Below are 21,208 nucleotides of genomic sequence, written 5' to 3' on the forward strand. Positions count from 1 at the left end.
GCTCATAGAGGAAGAGCACATGAGGTTATGTAATACTGACAGTAAACGAGAGAGACACATATTAGATTAGTAATAGGGGATTTTGGACAAGCAATATAATTAACGTAAAGCCTATATTATTGTCATAAATATTGTATCATATATATATATGTATTATTATATTATAGACTGGGTATATAAAAGGCTAATAAGCATGGCACGCTGATTATCTTGGGTATCCAACCCTTTAAAATGGAATTGGGTGGTAGTATTAGCAATATTGTATTGGTATTATTTTTTAAGAATAAAACAGTTGTGAGTGAGAGATTCAGCATCTCTAAACTTCAGAAGATGGTGTTTGTGTGGTCATTAAAAAGCACTAAGCTATCCTCTATCTGTTATACAATTATTTGTTTTATTTATTCGTCTGTCAAGCATCTTGCAAGTGTAAATCTATAGCGTTTTTATTAGAATTGTCAATACTACTGCCAATTTGAGTTTCAATCGATTGTATTTTGATGAGTAGGCCTATTAACATTTTCTACAAAACTATTTTTTTCAGTTTTATTATAAATAATTAAATATATATATATATAATTAAATAATATATAAATCAATATATATATATATATACAGTATATATCCCAACTCAATGCTCTGTCTGACTGTTTACTGGCAGCATGATTTGTATTGGAGTCAATCTCTAATAAATCACACTAGATGGCGCCAAAGCATTGAGCTGTGATGGCTTTTTGGGCCTGGTCAATTATGAGGCGTTCATGGCACCAACACAAATAACTATAGCTCGCACTATACAAAAAAAAGAAGAAAAAATCTACTGAAATCAAACCAAACGACTAGTTACTCTGTCTGGAATACCAGTAAGAGGTATATTTCTCACCAATATGAAACGTAGGTGTGTTTGTGGGAATTATCTCTCCTGACTATGAGCCCTGCTGCATTGTGGCTCAAGCTCGATCTGTCTCTGTATTATATCTTCACAATATGAAAAAGAAAATGCTTTTAGGCCTATATGTATAATTTTCGACATTTACTTAATTTATATGATTATAACAAGGCTCGAGCGTGAGATTACCTTCATCTGACATGCATCATTTTAGCTAAATACCCCTCCATAGCACAGCAGTTATTAGCCTTTTGTTTATTTGTAAAAAATGTTCATACTTCGTTGTTGCATTTATCATTAGTGGTGACCCTGAAGGATGAAAACATTTAGCTATTTTTTTCTTGTGCTTCTATGGAAGATAAACATTATGCTTTCAAGCTTCTGCCAAAAAAACAACAACCACACAATCAAAACAGATGGAGAATTACAGCTATGCATAAAAAAATGTTGAAATTATTTTTGTCACAATTAGTTTACTCTTTTGGCTCCCAGTTTCAAATGTCACATTATTTGCCTGGTTGCATGTGATTTTACTGCTTGTGCTCCTGTACAATAAAGGCTATAAAAATCACAATAAAACTATAAAAAACTCAACAGCAATGCCAAATCATTTAAATAGGCTAGATATATTTTATATACAATACCTCAACACTATATTACATTACAGTCATTATATTATATTATTATAACATAATATTACATTGCAGTAACTTTCAGCAATGTGTTTTCTAATACCTCCATATGGCTTTATGCCATTTTATAGGCTTGTATTTCGCCTGATGGAGCCTTCTCTGTTAATACATGTCTGCTTATCTATCACATAGACAACCTGTCAGATGAAAACATTAAGATAAGCAAAGAAAACCAACCTCAGTTTCACTTTATAGTTTTTTTTATATAGACTAAGGTGCATTGTTCATAGATAGATATCTGATTCAACACCTTTAACACGCTGGTTAATAACACATCAAATCAGATGATGATAGCCTATAAGTCAAAGGACATTGGATTCTAAATGTAGGCTCAAATCTATTTTTAGTAGCCCATTTTTCCTCATTTTTATTTATTAGTAATACAGTGATTCCACAATTTGATCATTTTATATTAATATTAATTTGTATCTCACTCTATGCGTGTTACCATTTGCACTGTGGCTAAAAACCAAAGCAAGAGGATCAACTTTATATCATCCACAGACGGTTCAGAAAGTCGTTTTGGAGCATCTTTAACAGCTTCCCCTCATTAGTCCTTTAATTAAAGCTTAAATCGAATTTAAAAACAACAGCAACAAAATCAAATACATTGCATCTTACTGAAATGGCAACAAAAAAAGAATGATATAAGATATAATTATAATGAAATAAATACACTTTATCCCACCTGTAAAAACACAATCTCAAGTCTACACTGTACATTTACATAGTAAATTAATATTCATATCAGCCTGAAAATAAACTAATAAATATGAATGGAGCAGTGAAGCTGGGTTTATTACTCCACATCCCTGCTACAGCGCTGTTAGGTTCATGCGCTTTGCTCCTCGACTTCCTCGGATAACTCAACTCCCCCCTCTCTCTCGCTCTCTCTCTCTCTCTCTCTCTCTCTCTCTCTCTCTCTCTCTCTCTCTCTCTCTCTCTCTCTCTCTCTCTCTCTTAGCCCAGCCCCCTTGATCCCCTCTGTCCATTGGTGTCTTCGGGGCCTCTCTTCTGTTCCCCCCCCCCCTCCTTCCCTTCATAGGTAGTCCATAATGAGTGTCCATTGGTTTTTATTACGGCTTGTCCCCCTCCCACTGGCCGCCTTCGCCCTGCCCATGTTTTCTGTGTCTCAGTCCGTCCATCTCCTGACGTTCAAGTTCGCAGGAACGTCACGTCCGCACTTGAACTTGCAGCTCAGGGGGGTATCGCTGTACCCCCATCACTCTCTCTTTGCGAAAAAGTCATGAAGAGGTCCGCACAGCCCGTAGCGCGCGACGCATCACCCTCTGTATGATCCTGCAGTTCTTTTTTTCCTATTCGGATGTCAGAGGCATCAATGAAGATATTTCATTTGGAGTCTACCTTGTAGGGACGGATTTCCCAATGTGAACTCAGCCGAAAAGCCACCACTAAACCAACATGTCTCGCCGCAAGCAAGGCAAACCCCAGCACTTGAGCAAACGGGAGTTTTCGCGTAAGTGGAGATTAATCGCATTTTGACTTAATGTAAGCTGTTTGTCTCCTCTCAACGAGCTTTTCTTACGCACAGGGCAACTTCCTCGGGGAATTTGAATAGGTAGGAGACGGCCACGCACGGACACACCGCTGTCCTGAGTGAAATGACCAAAAACGCAAACATACCCAAGACTACAGGCTCTTTAACATTGATTATGGGATCATCTGGTGGAAGTTTTCAAACAACGTGACAGAGAGCTTCAACTTGTGTAGGTTAACCGTGTTGTATAACGTAGCCCACAAGGTTTCTTTCGCCATTAAAGGGCATGCATGGGCTTTATGGCCAGGGACCTTTGCCTATATGAAGGCAGCGCAAGCCTACTCCTGCTGCCATTCCGCTCAGAAGTTTTCCAGGTGAATCGTGTAAAGCTATTCCACCACAACAACGCACGTACTTCGTCGTGTTGTTAGAATGTATTTCCAGATGTTTGAGCCGGTTTGTACACCGGGAAGTGGTGTTTACATACCCACTTGTCTACAGCGCAGAAACCTCGTGTGCGTTGTAGGCGGAATAGTGTCTGTGTCACAAATCCCTCTCAGCTGCTGTTTTAATATCGAGTTTTGAATGCGCAGTATGTTATTTAGCCTCATTATCGGACAGATGCTGTATAAATCCACGTGAATTCTCCGTGCGCGATGCTGTTTTACAACTGGAGAGGGAAGCAGGGAAGTCGTTTTACGCGCGTTTGTGCTGAAATCATGGGGCATTGATTGAGATTGAGTGATATGATTTTCGCCCTGTCCAGGCGCGTTGATGCTCGCTGGAGAGTTATTTCCCACCCCTAGGCTGATAACAGCAGGAACTGCTTAATTAAAACACTCTCATGGTCATCAGTGAATGCGGAGACGTCTCCAAATATATTTTAAGTTAGAAGAGGAGATAAGAAGCCCCTTTATTTCATTTTGTCCTTAATTATTTTTGTAGTAGATGTGTCTCTGCACACTGTTCCCATTTCGGTTGAAACCAATTATGCTCTCGCAACATGAATGCCTTCATTTGAGGTGTAATTGTCAAAAGGTTTGCCAGTGGGGGGCGCACTATGATTGTCGTCCTGTATGCCATTAATGAACTTGAACTACTTTATCTCTGTGCTGCTTGACCAAGCCCATGAAGAGGATCGTTTTAGCACAACTAAGTGATTGTATATTTGATGCTGCTTGTGCTGCTCATGGTTTCTGAAGGAGGGGAAAAAGCTGAAATATTCAGAATATTCAAAGAAAATGCAGCTAAAGCAAGTGTTTTAGAGACAAGCAGTTATAGTCATGTTTCCGTACTATTTACAAAAATGTACACGTGAAAAAATATACTTTCCAAGCCCTGACGAGGTTTTGTTTAGCCTAAATCATTTTTATTTTTGGCTCTGACCCAGATCTTTGGAGTTCAGTTACATTTTATCTGGCATAATAATTATGTTTTTAAATATTTTGAATATATAGACAACAAAATACTACAAAATCCCACTTTATATTATCTTGTTTTGGGGTCAATGTTGAGCTGTCATCACGTAGCAAAGGAACATTTAATTACGTATTTATACAGGCAGAGGAAATTAAGCTAAATGCTTGATGCATTTATTTGTTTTTTGTATTCCATTTTAACATGAAAAAAAATCCCCTGAAATGAAATTATTGATTCGCTATTATAACTAGGAGCCATACACATCTAACATGGCAAATGAAGAGGCCTAATGATTTTCCTGGTTGTGAAACAGACCTACTCACTGGCCTAAACTACTTTAAATTCTGCCGCAGTCAGATATGTCTGAGAAAAGGATTATATTTTAGTTTTCAAAGTTATTCACATCACTCTTGCGTGGCATCAAAATGAGATTATTTGGTTTGAAGAAAATCTTTCCACCTAACCCAGCCTCACACACCCCGTCTATGTCCATGGCATAAGCTGGTTAAGATAAGCTCCAGTAAAATAGGGGCGAATTCCCTCATATTTAATGCAGTCGAACATACAGGTAACAGGGCCTATCTTGCATAGTCCCTCACCACCTTCTCGTCTGACCCAACATGGAATTAAAGGTTGAACCGGCGGCAAGAATTCATCACATCTTATCTCAAAATCCCAGTCGGGGCGCCCAATGTCGTTTACCGTGTGGCTAGATTACTTCTTTTAAAATGCTCTTTCTCTTTTCTCTCTCTCTCTCTCTCTCTCTCTCTCTCTCTCTCTCTCTCCCTCCGCTAGTACTTCAGGGACCTACTCCACATCCAACCCCTCAATGTCTAACCTTGGTTCATGAGATCCCAGCACTTTTAACGAAATGGGGTCCAATCATCTTGAACTCAAATTAGAATCTATTTTTTGATTCTCAGAGGTGTTAGGTTCATTAAAAAAGCGAGATTGGCAGCACAATAAAGAGGGTCAAGCAACTTAATCGTTTGGCTGCTGCCTGCAAGCTGAACATGTCAGTCCTCATCGAAGTAGTCTGTGTGCTCTTTCTGTCTTTCTTTCTTTCGAGAAATATTTTTATACATATTTTACAACCTGACCTTATTCCTATGTCCTATGTCTTGATATATTGTCGCAAGGAATGACACACTGATGTGCCTTTCCATTGCCTTTCCTGACACATTTGTTTACCAGCTCTACAGAATCACAACCTCTCTCTGAACTCACAATCCTCTTTCTTATCTGTTTGTGCAGCTGAGCCGCTGTCAGGTGTTTTACCAGAAGAAGACTCTCAGGACTTCCCCAGGCTGGGAGTGGTTCAGGGTGAGCCCCTAAAAGGGGACCAGGACCTGCTGACCTGCGGCCAGTGCCACTCCCGCTTCCCCCTGGCTGACATCCTGCTGTTCATTGAACACAAACGGAGGCAGTGCCAAGGGAGCCTCTGTATGGACAAACCTCTGGACAGGCCACCGTCCTCCCCGCTCGCCTCTCCCCTCTCCACGTCCTCCTCGCACTCGCGGACCCACCATCAGCACCCGCGGAGGGTGTGTCGCCCCGTGGAAGTGGCCGTTCAGGTGTCGCCGCAGGATGAGGATTGTTTATCTGCACCCTTGCAAGGAATAATCCCCAAGCAGGAGAATATCACAGGTAAACACAGTGGGAGCTTAAAATGGCTGCCACACAAGAGCAAACAAATGAGCAGGAAAAACAAATGCAGGCAGTGGGTCTTTAAGGTCTACAGGTGTGGAGCAGGTCACACTTCTCGAGGTTCATAGAGAGTTTATTTCAGTTTTATTCAGAAGGGATGCTCTCTCAGATTCTTCTTTGTTTCTTGCTGTTAGTAGGGATTGCGTCCGTTCTGCATAAACCAGAGTGTGAAAAATCTGCCGCTGCATATAGGAGCTGTGAATGTCCCTCAGCTGCGCCATGAACCCACACGAAGACCAGCCGGAGCTGAAAATGATTGTGAGAAACGGAAACATTTGCATTAGTGAAAACACACACAGACAAAGAAACAGACTGAAAGAGAGAGAGAGAGCGAGAGAGAGAGAGAGATAGATAGAGAGAAAGATGCATTTCTTTCGGGTTTGTTGCTGCATCACAGATGTGCTCAGATCCTGTGGTCCCCACGTTCTCTCTCATGTGGTGGTGAGAGATGTATCTCTATCCCTCCCTGGCTTATTACACCGCCATATCTCTCCTTCCCTCAAATATGCGCCTGTGAAGCCTCACTCTGATGCTAAAATTAAAAAGAGATAGAAAAGAATGTAATTATGCTGAACTGTCAAGGAAGAAGCGTTTATTTGAGGAACCCTACAGCCACTAATTGTCAGTGTTTTTCTTGATTTGAGTAATTAAGGACTTCTTAAGGCGGCTGGTCGGTTTGTTGTTTGTCCACCGGGGCTAAATGAGTCTCTGTGCAAACAAGCGTGTGTCCCTTATGACTGGTTTTACAGAGCGGAGTTTGATTCGGACCAGCCTATCTGAATGTTTATTCATTTCCTTTAACATATCCAATATCATGTGCCAGATTGGGATGATTGCCTGGGCAGATTTAATTTGAAGCCAATTCAGGCTAAATGCACGGAGAGCAGTGCTCGATAATGTGCACTGCTGTTCCGTAGTATTCAGGGCTGCAGCTTTGCAGAGGGCTTTGTAAAGGGACGACTGTTATCTGTTGTTAACTAGTCAGCCCGCTATCATACAAAATGACCACTTTTCAATTGTGTGCAGTTTGTGAAACATCTGCACTGTGTAGGAGCACCCACACATGCACACGCACATCCTCACACACTAAAACATCCAACATGCCTCTTGGCCGTGTCAGCTGTTCGGACATGCTTTTCTGTGCTCATTTAGATCATCATGCAGTGGATTTCACATGATATCATAAGGTCACTAGCACTGTGAGGAGAGCTTTATTTATAGGCCGTATGTCTCTTGGCATTGTGTAACTCTCAGGCTTCGCTTGATACCGCGATGCATAGATTTATTTGGTTGTTTCGTGACACTTCAATTGATAGTGTTGTAACCCTGATATACATTTTTTTTGTGTAAAACCAAAGATAACGATTTGTGGTCAAGACTACAGATAAAGAAAAAGGAGAAACCGGCAAAAGATTTTTGGGGTTAAAACAGAACTGTGCAGGATAGACCACACGTCAGTCACATATGCATAAAAGCCAGCCTCCCCCGCCTCTGTTTTCTGTGTCCAAGATTGATGGATACAGACTGGCAGTGCCAGCGCGCCACCCCGTGCTCCATATGCTAGCTGCCATGTTCTCCCACCCTGCTCAGTTAGATGCTGACACTGAGAAGAGGCATCTCAATACATACTGTCCCTACACACTGTATCTCTGCCAGACTGGCTTCATGTCCAGTTTATTCCAGGGGAGTGTATTATAAGTTACACCCTTGAATATTTACTGCATCTGCATTGCATACATTCAAATGAATATGACCCTTCCACTCCCCACCCCTCCTCCTGAAATGTCATTTGACGCAGATGGATTTCTGTATAGACAGCAGCGTATACAGGCAAGGGCTTGGGCAAGGTTCAGGAAAGAAGCTGCTGGACTAAAGGAGCTGACACCCAGGATGGTTGAACTTGGAGGTGGGGTGGAGGGGGGCAGTTGTCTGTAATACACCCAGAGCCGGAGATGAGGCTGTGCCTCTCGGTCTCCGTCTTTGGGACAGCTGAGGCCGTCTGGGAGTCTCATGGCTGCAGCTGGGGCTGGGGTCTGCAGTCTGGAGCTCTGGGCCGTTAGAAGAGGGCAGAGCAGCCTGCGTGCCATCATTTGCATGATAAACAATTTAAGATATGCATAGGGACACCGTCGCTTGTCTCCAGATTATGGATGGCCCAGAAAAAGAGCAGATGACGGCTTCTCACACAAATTATGTGACTGCAGTGTAAAACTGGATTTATGTCACAGGATATAACCACTATTAAGCAGGCATACTGGTGAAGTGGACGCATAGTTTTAATTTGCATTCACATTCATTATTGCACGGGCTAAATTGTAAACAGGGCAATAAATGATTGTTTGGTCTCCCTGCATTGAGTAATTGGAGCAAGATGCTTTTCATTGTTATGATTTAGGATGCACTATCATGTCCTCTATACCATAATTAGTAATTTTACAAAATCGTTTCTCTTCACGACATTTTATGAGTGTGGTTCCACATTCTTGTACTCGTATTGCTACATAACTGTGGCCTGTATTTATCCATCCCAGCGTTAGCACCTTTTGCATTCTCGCCAGTGTAGCCATGTGTGTTAATGAGGCCATTGTAGCCGCTCAAATCGACCACTATCTCACACTTCTGCCTCTTTCCAGCACACTGCCTCTATTGTAACCTGGACTCTGAATCAATACTGAGTTAATTATGGCAGCCACCTTTCCCCTTTTTTTCCTCTGTGAGGAGGAAAACATTCGAAACAACCGAGCGGTATTTCTTGTAACACCTCTCTGTGGCTGTAGAGTGTCTTCATGCAGCAGCTTGCCTGTCCTGTTTGTCCCTGTGTGTTGTAGAGACAAAGGTATTTAGCAGGCTCCCTATTGGCACGGTGCCACCTTTCTCCAAACCACCACAGACCCCCCCCCCCCCCGACACACACACACACACACTCCCTCATAAGCACACACGTATACACACTGGGTATCTGTCAGGCAGAACTGGGGGGCTGGGCAGTGCATGGGGAGTGTGTGTGTGTGAGTGGCGGGGGGGTGAGAGGCGTCTTGGTAGTGATATCTTTTTCTAGTGTGTATGTGCGTGCATACCAGTCGCTTTGCGAGTCCACATGTGGTGTGTGTGCCTTTGTTTCGGTGATCACTTTAATTGATACTGAAAAGGCACAGATGCATGCTGTTGTAATTATTGGACACCAGCTAATATTATCAAGATAAGCACTCCATTGTCTGTAAAAACTGACTCTAATTTGATCCTACAGTTGCTCTGGGCTCTGATGAAATCGGTCCTATTTTTGGCTGTGGGCTCCACAAAGTTTTAATGAAGGTGAACAGGAATGGTTTTTAGGATGAATTTTTCATAGAGGACATTTTTGTATTCCAAAGCCAAACTCTAAACACCCACGAATGTTGTCGGCGGCGATTCGGCAGCCTTTGTTGTTGGATTGAGTGTTAGTGGCTGTGGCTGCATTCAAGTGCTAACGTCTAGTGGATGTTTACATCCCGAGTGTGGATGCGGTGTTAAACTAATGTATGTGCATATGTGTGCACGTGTGTGTGTATGAGTGTGGTTTTGACCACTTAAACTGTTTATAGCTTTCCGTATGTGTGTGTGAGAGAGAAAGAGTGTGTGTCGGGCTGTTTGTTAAAGCTTTACTACTCTGGGCGTGCAGGCTCAACATGAAAGGGTCTTTGACTTGGCAAGCCTCGCCTGAGGACACCCCTCTGTGGACCCTGCCAGGCCAGACTTGGCACAGAGCTCTGGGCCTGAGGGATGGGCTGGGCCTAAACGTGTGTGTGTGTGTGTGTGTGTGAGTGAGTGTGAGAGAGAGAGAGAGAGAGAGCGAGAGAGAGAGAGAGGAGGTGTATCTGTGTGTTAAAGCAATGTTTTGTGGGTTTAGGAAGCAGAACTTATGTTGAGGTGGCTGTTATGTGTGTGACTGACAGCGGGAGTGTGTGTGTGTACTTAAGGATAGGTATGTGTGTGTTTGTGTGTGCTGTCCTCGGGGCTCCTGGCTTGGGCTTCCTGTGTCTCTGTTTGTCTTCTAACAACCACGGTACCACAGCCTCAGGCCATTCAGGTAGAGGCTAGTTCAAGTATGCACACACACACACACACACACACACACACGGACACACACAAGCATGCACACAAAAAGAAGCGTATGTATTTGCATGCACCCTCCCACAAATGTACACAGACAAACCTGTTTTATAAACACAACAATGCCCCCAGACACGCACACACACACACACACACACACACACACACTCACACGCACACACACATACAGTGTAAACCCCCTCCTGTGAACCTGTGTTTTGTCTGTAATAAATGTGTTGTGGCAGAGGCCCCATGATGTGTTGCGAGTTGATGAGATCTGTCAGAAACATATGATACTTATTTTAGCCCCCTCCCCTCTGCTTTCCATCTCTCTGTCTTTTTCTCTCTCTCCTTTCCTTTCCTCTGTCTCCCTATCTCTTTTTCTCCCTCCCTCCTTCTCCCACTCATACTCTCTCTCCACGCATCCCCCCCAGTGGTTTATCTTGAGGGACTGGAACATTTTGGCTACATTAGCGTGTCTACACCTCTTAAAGGCTTCCAAGATCCACTCATTCTCACTCCAGCAGATTTGGCTGCAGAGCAGGCCAGAAGACACACACCCACATATACATACACACACGCGCACACACAAACACACCCACATTTGCTGCCTCTTTCTATCCCCTTTACCTACTGTCAAACGAAGCTATACGACAGAAACAACCTTGTTTGTCCACAGCCACGTCATGCGAGATGAAAAAGTATCCTCAGAAATGAGCGTGTCTTGCCGCTGTCCTGTCAATAGCGTGGCAGGCCGTCACATCACAGGGTCAGGGGTCACCTGACAGCGTCAGGGCCTGTCACGCCAGCCGCCGGCTTCACCACCTGCAGGTTAATGACTTTATTTTTAGACAGAACAGAAACAGAGAAGAAAAAGTGTTTTTGATACAGCTGTGGCTCAGGAAGTGGTGGATGAGAGCAAAAAGAACTGAAGTGGTATTTTAGGAAGTAGGCAGGTTAGTTTAGGGTGAGAATGGGAACAGAGACTTCAACAAAGTAATTTTCTTTTTTTTCATCTTTAAAAAAAAGAAATCTTCCCTCTTTCCTTTAGGTCCTCATTTAGGTCACTGTTTGATTCCGATCCACATTTAATTATTTTGTGCCTTCTGTATCGTATTATCGCCTCCTGTATTCAGTATGTCAGCTCAACCTCTGCTGTTCCTATTGTGACTGTAGTGTTTTAAGCTGTGGTGCTGGAGGACCATTGCTTTGTCTTTCTCACGCCCATGGTGATAATGCTGAGGCCAAGGGAGAGCCACAGTGGCGAGGGCGTCATGTTAGTCTGAACCCACTGATCCCGGTCACTATCTGTCTCTATGATGTTTCTTCCTCTACTATCTGTCCCACTGCAGGTCCCAGCGCTGGGCTCGGCCTGTCAGGCTGCGCCTGTCTATGGGTGCGTGTTTGTGCGAGTCTGTTTGTACCTTTTGTATGTGGCTGGGTGGTCGTCTACAGCTGTGTCTTGCCAGCCTTATCTCAACCAGAGAGATACAGGACAGAGAGAGGGCCCCTGCGACTGGCGTTGCACTCGTGAAAACTCACAGCCCTCTGTGTGTGTGAAAGTCTCAGAGGGCTTTAGTGTGTCCATGAGCATGCAAACCAAGTCTGCCGCTGCACTTTTTCATAAATATGTACTAATAGGTTGCTGTATTCCTCAGGGGGGGTTTGTGTTTAAAAGCTCATTGCCTCCTAATAGCTCAAGTTACATTTGATCTTAGATTCAAATCCCACGTCTTTTAAATGATGATCAGAAGATAGGGCCTCATTCATTTTTAAGAGTGTTAATTTGGTTATTAGAATCACTTTAGGCTATATGGTGATGTTGATGTAACTGTAGTTGGTGCTTGGCACAAAGGCATGCAGGCACGAGTTGGCACCCCAATGAGATTGACACACACCGTCATTACTTATGCACAGATGCATGCACATTGCACACACATACTTACACCTCCATCCATCCCCCACACCAAACTGACCCCCAACCCCCACAGCGCACAGACACACACACACACACACACATACACACAGATATACACACATTCATAAATGCACACTCCCGTCCCAGGCACCCTTTACTTTTGCAGGCTGAATCTCACTGATAACATGCTGGCGCCCTCATTTAAATTTGAAGCGCTTCTTTAATCTTCAAAGGCCTGATTGCTTTATGAATATGCATGGACTGAGCTGACTCTCAGTTCATTACCTTGTTGTAAATTCTAATGACCATTAGGGCCCCGCGCGGTAATTGCCAATTGTTTTGCATTTTTGATTAGCCCATTACCGGAGCGCATTCTGAACATGTCTGCCCTGCCTGCCTGCCAGGCCACGGCAAGAAGCAGCAGGAGGGAGGGAGGGAGAGGAGAGGAGGGGAGAAAAAAGGGAGTGCGTGTAAGGAAAGGTAGTGTGAGGGGCAGTGAAACAGGGTTGAGACAGCGAAAAATATGGATGCTTAGCCCAAAATGTTAGTTTTGTTTAGGGAGCAAAGCAGGGTGAGCTCGAGGGGGATAAAAGACACAATGATAGAAATGTAGAACTGGATGTTCCCTAAACAAGCTCCATCCAGCTTGTTTCTGCAGAGCTTGAGTGCAAGAGCGTGTACCTTGATGCATTTATGTCAGCATGGTGTGTTTGTTGACTGCGTGCGCCTGTGTACATGTCCAAGTTTGCGTGCAGTTGGGTGAGTTGGATGGGGTGGGTGGTGTGCTGGGAGTGGTGGGGAGGTTCTGGTAGTGCATCCCAATGCAGGCCGTGCCTGGGACTTATGAAAGATTGATGGCTCCTAGCAGAATGGCATTGCCCTGCTACAACTTGATAACATCTAATGGATAATTTAGCGCTCTAAAACCGGCTGGCTGGTCCCCTTCTCTAGCAGGCAGGAGAGGACAGCAGCTGCTGGGCTTTTGGGGCTGCTGTGTGTCGGAGAGATACCAGAGGACAAGCAGGAAGAAGAGGAAGAAAGGAAGTGAAAAAGAAAATTCGAGTGAGCATTTGTGTGACCATGAATTGAGTCCCTCTCCCATGCCTGGAGTGAGCTTGTGGTGTCCAGGAAACTCTCTGGCCCCTAAACTGCGTGCACCTTCACTTGTAAATATTCCTGAAATAGTCAGCGTCGGGTGGGAAGAGGAGCTGGAGTCTTTGCCTGCTCAGGACCTATAGCTTTATTTCTGGAAATCTTCCAGCTTAGGTCGAGTGGAAACACAGCAACAATTCAATTCTATTTAATTTAAAGAAATCTAAAACAAATAGTGAATGCTTTTATTTTAGCCACCACAGAAACAATGGTATTGCACTGAAGAGCTCCACATAGTCGAGAAGGTAGTGCTCTGGTCCCTAAAATTCTACTTATTGTCAATTAACTGCAAATACATAATTAGTAACACCTTTCAAAATAGTGAAGAAAAAAAATGATCCAACAGCAACACAAACTACCGCCTTCACTATTATTTGAAGAAGGCATTAAAAAGACTGGCTCTGAACTCTATCATTTAGTCCAGACTGTGTGACATTTCCCCATGCTCTTCTTCTTTTCCTCCTTGCTGCCACCCGTAATGAGCAGAAAATAATGCATGGAATACCACATCACTTGGGAAAACACCTGCCACCGAATATTTCCATACAGCAGACCTGTGCTTGAATGCGGAATAAGACTACCTAGATAATTGAATCCATAAATGTTGCAGGATCCATGTATGAACAGGGCTCCTCTCTTCTTATTCTCTTTCTCTGTCTCTGTCTCTCTGTCTCTCTTGTGTACCATTCTTAATCTCCATAGTGTTTACACACTTCTTCTAGGCCTACTGTCTGTCTCTTATTCCCATACTATTAAGATGTTGACAGTTTGGTTAATCGTCCCGCTGTTTGACTTCAGGGGAATCGGAGAGGGGTCAGCGGAGTCCGTCTCCGAGGTGTGGAGAGAAAGTGGCCCACGCGTGCATGCTGTTCTTCGCTCCGTTGAGTGCCTCCGTGTCATGAGTTTGTCTCGTTTTAACAGGGGGGGGGGGGCATTGGCAGAAGAGATGAGGGTGGGGGTCTGTCTATGCTCGGGATTTGGAGGGGCCACAAACACAATGGGGAAATTGTCCAGCTCAGGATCAGTAAGAGCAAGTAGCTAGTCAGGGTTAGCAGGCTTGCTGGCTGGTCTATGTCCAGCCTGTGTATGTTCACACACACAGATTGAGAAAGAGAGAGAGAGACGTAGCAGCTACAGCAGCAACAGAGCCCGCTATGGCCAAAGGAGTCTCAGGCAGACAGCATGATAGATGGCTTTGTTAAAGGGTCCCAGGGTGTCCCCTGAACTTGAAGCACTCTGTTTATCTTGAATAGGAGAAGCCCAGAGTGTTGGGGGGCAGTGAGGAGGAGGAGGAGAGTGAGAAAGGGAATGATATAGCTTTCAGGGGAAGGGAGAGAAAGGGAGTGGAGGAGGCGGGAGAGGGAGAGTGAGGGCCTGTATCTGGGCAGTCCTGGCTGGGGGTTGGGGAGGTTAAGGGGGGGTCGTGAGCAGGCATGGCTGCTGGAGAGACAGAGGGGAGGGGAAAGAGGGGGGATGGGGCAGCTCTCGTAGTGGCTGTCCATTAACAGATGAACTTGGCAATGGTCCAGGCCTCAAAGGTCTTGGGAGACAGGCACACACACACACACACACACACACACACACACACACACACACACACACACACACACACACACACACACACACACACACACACACACACACACACACACACACACACATACAAACACACATGCACATACAGACACACACATGGATGCACACTTCCCTGGTACCTGCTGACTGTAGATGGAATGCCACCATGGTTCTTTTTTGTCCAGAGGCGAAAGAGGACACGTCTCTGGTTCACCTATGTCAGAACCAGTTCAGACCGGTTAGCCATCCAGGCCGAAGTAGGCAGACGGACAGGCCCCGTTGCCCGGCCCTCCTCTCTCTCTCTCTCTCTCTCTCTCTCTCTTTCTCTCTCTCTCTCTCTCTCTCTTTCTCTCTCTCTAGCTCGCTTCCTCTCATCCTCCTCCTCTGTTTTCCAAGCTTTAGAGGAGGAAACAGAGAGAACCTCTAACCTGAGGGCACAGGACAATGCGGAGGATAGAAAAAAGAAGCGAGGGAGCGTGGGAACAAAGTGAGAGACGAATGGATCTGCTCGTAAACAGGGTGGGAAGAGGAGGGAAAAGTGTTTGGTTGTTGTTGGTGCTCTCCTCTTGATGGGGCAACATGAGCTTAACAACGCCGCTGCTATTGTGTACTGACAACATTACAGCAAACATGAGAGTGGTGAAAACTGGGGGAGAGAATTTGATATCGAAGATGTACATAATGGACCGTTGTGCCGCGTGGGCGAGAAACCTTCTATTTGTGTCAGCTTTACATGCATGAATATATACCCCTGGATCCATGTATCATATATATACACATGTGGCAGTAATGGAAATCGTGTCTGTGAATGTGTTTGTGTCTTTGTATGCCATAAAATATGGACGCAGATCCTCTCCTAATTACGACTCGGATGTGTCCCTTGAGTTTTGAGAGCAGGCTGTTCACCATTCCACTTCAAATGCTTTCAGCTCACGCACAAACCCTGCCTCGAGATGGCAGATCAGAAAGCTCCGTCACATCATGAACATCTAAGGAATTCAAGTAACCAAGGGTTTATCTCGGCAGGATTGTAGAAATCCTTAATTTGAGTCCCCCGTTTAAGCTTTAATTTCGTATTGTCTTCAAATGAAGTTGTTACTGTGATCGATTTGAACATTTTGCAGTTATGGACATGCACACCGTTACAATATCAAGTGAAAGGGAGATAATGTGATCACATGAACATGAACTGCTGAGGTGAGAAAAGTGTGAAACTTGTGTGAAAGGTTGTTGTAGAGAGGTTTATGTAAGAAAAGGAGTGGATTAGGTGTCGGCTTTCCAGTTAGCCTTGCAGGTGTCTCTCTCTTTCTCTCTCTCTCTCTCTCTCTCTCCCTCTCCCTCTGTCTTTTTCTGTCCTTGCTCAGGGCCTTGTGGTCTATGATTATGACAAATTGACATGTGACAAAAGCCATTGAGAAGTTGATTCATCTTGTCTCAAATATCGTCATATTTTTTATTTCCTTTGATTCTTTGAGGTTTGGTAGACATTTATAAATGTAAACGTGTAATGAATGTAAAAACTAGGCGTCGCAAAAGGTGTCAAATATCAAAATTTGTCATTGAATGCTTGCTGAGATTTCTAGCCTTCCTTACTTATTCTTTGTTCACATATTTCCTGATCTAAATCAGGAAACTTTAAGCAAAGGTATATTTTTAACATTGATGCATTGAGCATAAATGTTGTCAAAGTGAGAACATACAAAGACATCCGTATTACTTACCGTATTCCTCAGAGCGTAGAAACTATCAACAACACAGGACACACTGCATTTTAATTTTCGGTTGTTCTCCCGTCTGCCATTTCCGCTACTGGGGATAGTAACAGCAGAGAACTAGCTAAGATTAATGCTTTTTAGATAACTAGGGATAGCTACCGATATAAAACAAAAGCGCTATCCTCTTCCTGTTTTGGTTGTGACAGGGCTGACGCATTGTCTTTGTGCCGTAAATCTAGCCTTCATTTTTCCGGGAGATTGCGACTCGGTGGCAGACGGAATTGCAAAGTGAATCCGAGACTTAAAGGGACCCAATCTAAATGCACAGGGTGTCATTATTCTATAGCCATTACATAGCTCAATCAGCATTTACTTCATAATGATAATTTAAAGCAAAAAAAACTTTGTCTATTGCCACTTTAATCTTTATATTCCTCAAACCAAGGTATTGCATCCCATCCTATCCGAGATCATTAAAAAACCACCCATCACTATGCCCACAACCTATGGAACAACTGCGTGTCCAAACCTGCCAAAATCAAATAGATGATGATCAGCTGATGTCTGGTGCATCGTGGTTAATGTCTCCGAGGGCCTCCTACTCACATGTGATGTTAAATCAAAGGACAGTTGTGATGCATCCTGTGTCATCTTGATTGAGTGACTTTTTATGTATAAATTCATCACATGCATGCTGCGGGGCAAAACAGGGATAATGTATGTTTGCGTGTCTGTCTTTGCATGTGTTTATGTGTGTCGCCGTGTAAATGCATGCAATCCCATTTGCATGTATTTCACACATGCTCACATTAATTTGTTATTTATAAAGAAGGTTCTTCTTTTCATCTTCCCCTTTTTTCTGTGCTATTTTCTTCCAGCCCTCCAGCTCTTGCTCTATTTCTCAGAAACACGTTTTTCTTTTCCAAAACTCTTGCGTGGCTACTTTGGTGCCGAAGCCAACTAAATATCTTGCTTCTCTGTGTGTGTGTGTGTGTGTGTGTGTGTGTGTGTGTGTGTGTGTGTGTGTGTGTGTGTGTGTTTTTGTGTGCGTGTGCGTGTGATGATGGCTGTTTTTATAATGCCCCCCTGCAAATTTGCATATGTATATGTGCAGATTGTACGAGAACAGCTCTCACACTTGGAGCAGTTGGATGGGGAGGGTGATGGGGGCCGTTGCAAGGGTTATGTGTATGTGTGTGTGCGTGTGTGTTAAAGGGGGGTCGTGTTGACGCTTTCACCCCCCCCCCCAGACAAAGCCGGCCACTACTCCCAGATGGTAGTCTACTCTCTTCGGCCATGTGTCTAGTTTGTGTGTATGTGTGTGTGTGTGTTTCTGGACCGACACAGATACAAAGAAGGAGAGAGTGAGAGATTTGTGAAGAAGACCTTGTGTGGAGGAGATGCAGAGGATGCTGATGGTGGGACGCAGAGCGTGTCATATGCACTTTGGCATTTATGTGTGAGAGTGTGAGACTTAATGGACTTACACAGCTTCATGTAGCATCCTTTGCACGATATAACTAAAAGCAACCTTGTGTGGTCTGCTATGTTGTCTGTGGCTTGTTCAAAATGCATAATGCAAGACAGATGGGGAAAAAAAGAGAGAGGTAAACATAAAAAGAGAAGCTGTGCATTAAGAGGAAAGGAGGAAAGGGAAGAACAGAGGTAAGGCTTAAGGATTCTTTGTCTCAGTGACCTACCGTAGAGATGTCCATAGACGTCATTCTAATGGGGTCAGCATCTTAAGAGAAGGCGTCAGGATTATGTTTACATCAACTGTTTGCTGAACAGTGAGACAATGAATGAGTTGACTGTCATTTATTGTAGAGAACATGACATGAAATGAGCTTGATTGAATTTCAGAAAGTCGTATTCCAGATGAAGTTAGGAGAGCAAGAAGGAAGAAGCACGAATGATCTTCAGCTTGGGAAATAGCTCTTAGAAGCGCACAGGTCGCGATGTTCAATATGAAATCCCACCCAAGGGTTCTGTCTAAATGCTGCTGTCCTCCTCTGGGGCCATATGCTAAAACAGGCCCGCAGCCCTGTTTCGAAGGAGGCTATCTATCGCTTGGACAGACTCCAGCCTCTCTGACCTTGATGTTTGTTTTCCTTGTATCCCCAGACATAAACATGGCTCTCGCATCCAGACACACAGACAGACAGACAGACAGGAAGTTAACCTCTCTGATGTCTTTCTCTTGCGTCTGGTTCCTCGGCGAACGCCGGGCAGACGTACTGGGTTTTGAAAATGTGTCCGTGCATGAGTACGGCGTCTTGCGAACTCAAATGGTGTGGGAGTTTTTTTAGTGTACATTTCTTCACCCCCACACCTCCGGCCCTGGCCCTTCTCTCCTCTCTGGTATACCTGTCAGACTGGTTCTCTATCATTCTCATTAAAGCAAAGCCCTTCTCCCTTTTCTTGACCAGGTAGTATTTTGTTATCAGACAAGAAATCAGACTCCCTCATGACAACCCTTTACCCCATAGTTCAAAGTGCCAAGATAATCATTCTCTATTTATACCTTTTATTGAGGCAAGCTCTTCTGTGCCAGCGAGCGGTCTGGCAGGGAATGCTTTCCATGCTGGACATGCCCTGTTCTCCCCAGGCTCTGGTACTGCTGTGGTCTGCCAAGTCGCAGGGCCAGATTGCCTGTAATAGGCCTGCCATTTCCCTCTCATCATCTGTCAGCACTCTGGATCCAACTGCAGGGTCCAAAGAGGACTACCACTCTCCAATTAAAAAGGTTAATTTGCCCTCGCCCATTTCTCCCCCCCCCCCACCCCCCCTCTACAGCTTTCCATGTCTTCATTAGTACTCATTTGTGCTTCTGTGTTGCTATTCCCTTTGACTTTTCCTTTCTTTTTTTCTGTTAGTTGCCTTTTGCAAACACTGTTTTACAAGGAAAAGGTAAGGGTGAGCGGCTATTAGCATATTTTTTTTCTGAGCCGGCATGTTTATTAAATTGTTGAAAGTGCACAATTTTTATAGCTTCTTCCAAGCAATTCAAGTTAAAATCAGCTCAATTTCTTTGCACGCTATGCCCTATTTCATTTCACTTTGAACTTCCAACACTTTAAACTGACCAGCCTCAGTAGAGGAAGCAGGAGATTAAAGAGATACTTTGACATTTGGGGAAAAATATTTGTTTTCTTTCTTTTTAGAAAGTTAGCTGGGACAAAGTTTAAATATGAAGCTGCAGCCAGCAGCCAACTAACGTTGCTGAGCATAAAAAAACTTTAAGTGTGGGAAACAGCTAGCCTGGCGCCCTGTCATCACTGTGAGGTTGCCAGGCAACCAGCCGAGGCTCGACTAAATCTTGTCCCCTGTTCATGCTAAGCTAAGCTAATTGGCTGCTAGCCGTAGCTTCATATTTACAGTACAGATATGAGAATGGTATCAATCATTTTGTCTAACTTTTGGCAAGGGAGCGATTCAATCCCCCAATGCCTCTTAGAGTTAGTGCTTCTAGTCTAATCAGAGATGTAGCACTAATAACATGTAGCGCTCCCGCCGCCTCTACATGTGTTCTCTTCAGCGTGCTCAACAAGTAGCACAAAACAAACCAGGCATCACACTGATTCTAAGAATTGTGTTAATTTGACAGTGAAGAGAAAAACTTGCCTTTCTTGCTAGACTAGGAGAAAGGTGTTTGACAACAGCTCCCATTTAAGTGGTAGCCATACTTCATTGTCATTATCCTCATACACTGGTGTCAGTCTCTTAAGCCTAAGCCAAACCTGAGAGGATGAGCAGTATGAAAGTGAGACCTGCTCCTGTGGGATAAAGAGTCACAAGCTTACTTTCCTTCCTGTGATTTGCCCCCATTCAGACTGAGGGAGCCGATATCTGGTTCTGACAAACACCTCCCCGCCTCGACATCTCTGCTTGGTGCTTTGGCCTGCTCCTGACTCCTCTCAGTTCCATCTTCCTCCCTCACCCCTTTAGTTCTCATCGCTCCTGTCATCTTATTATCTGAGAAGTCGAAGGAAAGGGGCCCCTGCTTCTCCTCCTCCTCCTCCTCCTCCTCCTCTTCTTCTTGACTTAAGCTACAGAAGTGGCATCACATGGCAAAATAACCCCTCAGTTTATCTGAATAAAATGCATGTGGAAGTACGTGGACACACTGCTTTGTGAACCCATAGCCCTGGAAGGAAGCTGCTCCTAACCGCTGCCTGTACCTCTGCTCTCTGTCAGCTACAACTGCTGTCAAAGCTCCATCCTTGCGTCCAGCGAACACGGCCAGCAAATTGTCGTGTAGGCTTTTTTTTGTGCGTTAGCTTTGGGTATCTGGGTCTTTACGAGCAGAATATTGAGATACATTTGCTTTTAAAAGATAATGCTGTCATTTCTACTTTTAGCTAATTGTTTTCGGGGCTTGTTTAATTATAGTTTATAGTAAACTTTAGGCCACTTTATAGATATTGTTTTTTGGCAAAAGTGATTTGGCAAGCCTTCATCCAGAGTTTGTAGGGTACAAAGCACATTTGAACATCATGCAGTAAAACAACATTTTCCACAAGACAAGGAGGAAAAGGAGTAAGAAAGAGTGTTGCA

At 44.1% G+C, this 21,208-nt stretch overlaps 1 protein-coding gene across 1 annotated transcript in view; it reads left to right on the forward strand.

Annotated features, from left to right (window-relative positions):
• The first annotated feature begins 2,802 nt into the window (after nt 1-2,802).
• LOC306695796 (B-cell lymphoma/leukemia 11A-like) overlaps nt 2,803-21,208 on the forward strand; it is a 34,192-nt gene continuing 15,786 nt past the window's right edge. Inside the window, exons 1-2 of the mRNA XM_079159159.1 lie at nt 2,803-3,055; nt 5,750-6,142. Of these exons, the coding sequence (XP_079015285.1) occupies nt 3,001-3,055; nt 5,750-6,142 (448 nt within the window). The 5' untranslated portion in view covers nt 2,803-3,000. The remainder of the gene's footprint in view (nt 3,056-5,749; nt 6,143-21,208) is intronic.

This window comes from Pholis gunnellus (genome assembly GCF_910591455.1).
Source record: "Pholis gunnellus genome assembly, chromosome: 5".
Taxonomy (NCBI): domain Eukaryota; kingdom Metazoa; phylum Chordata; class Actinopteri; order Perciformes; family Pholidae; genus Pholis; species Pholis gunnellus.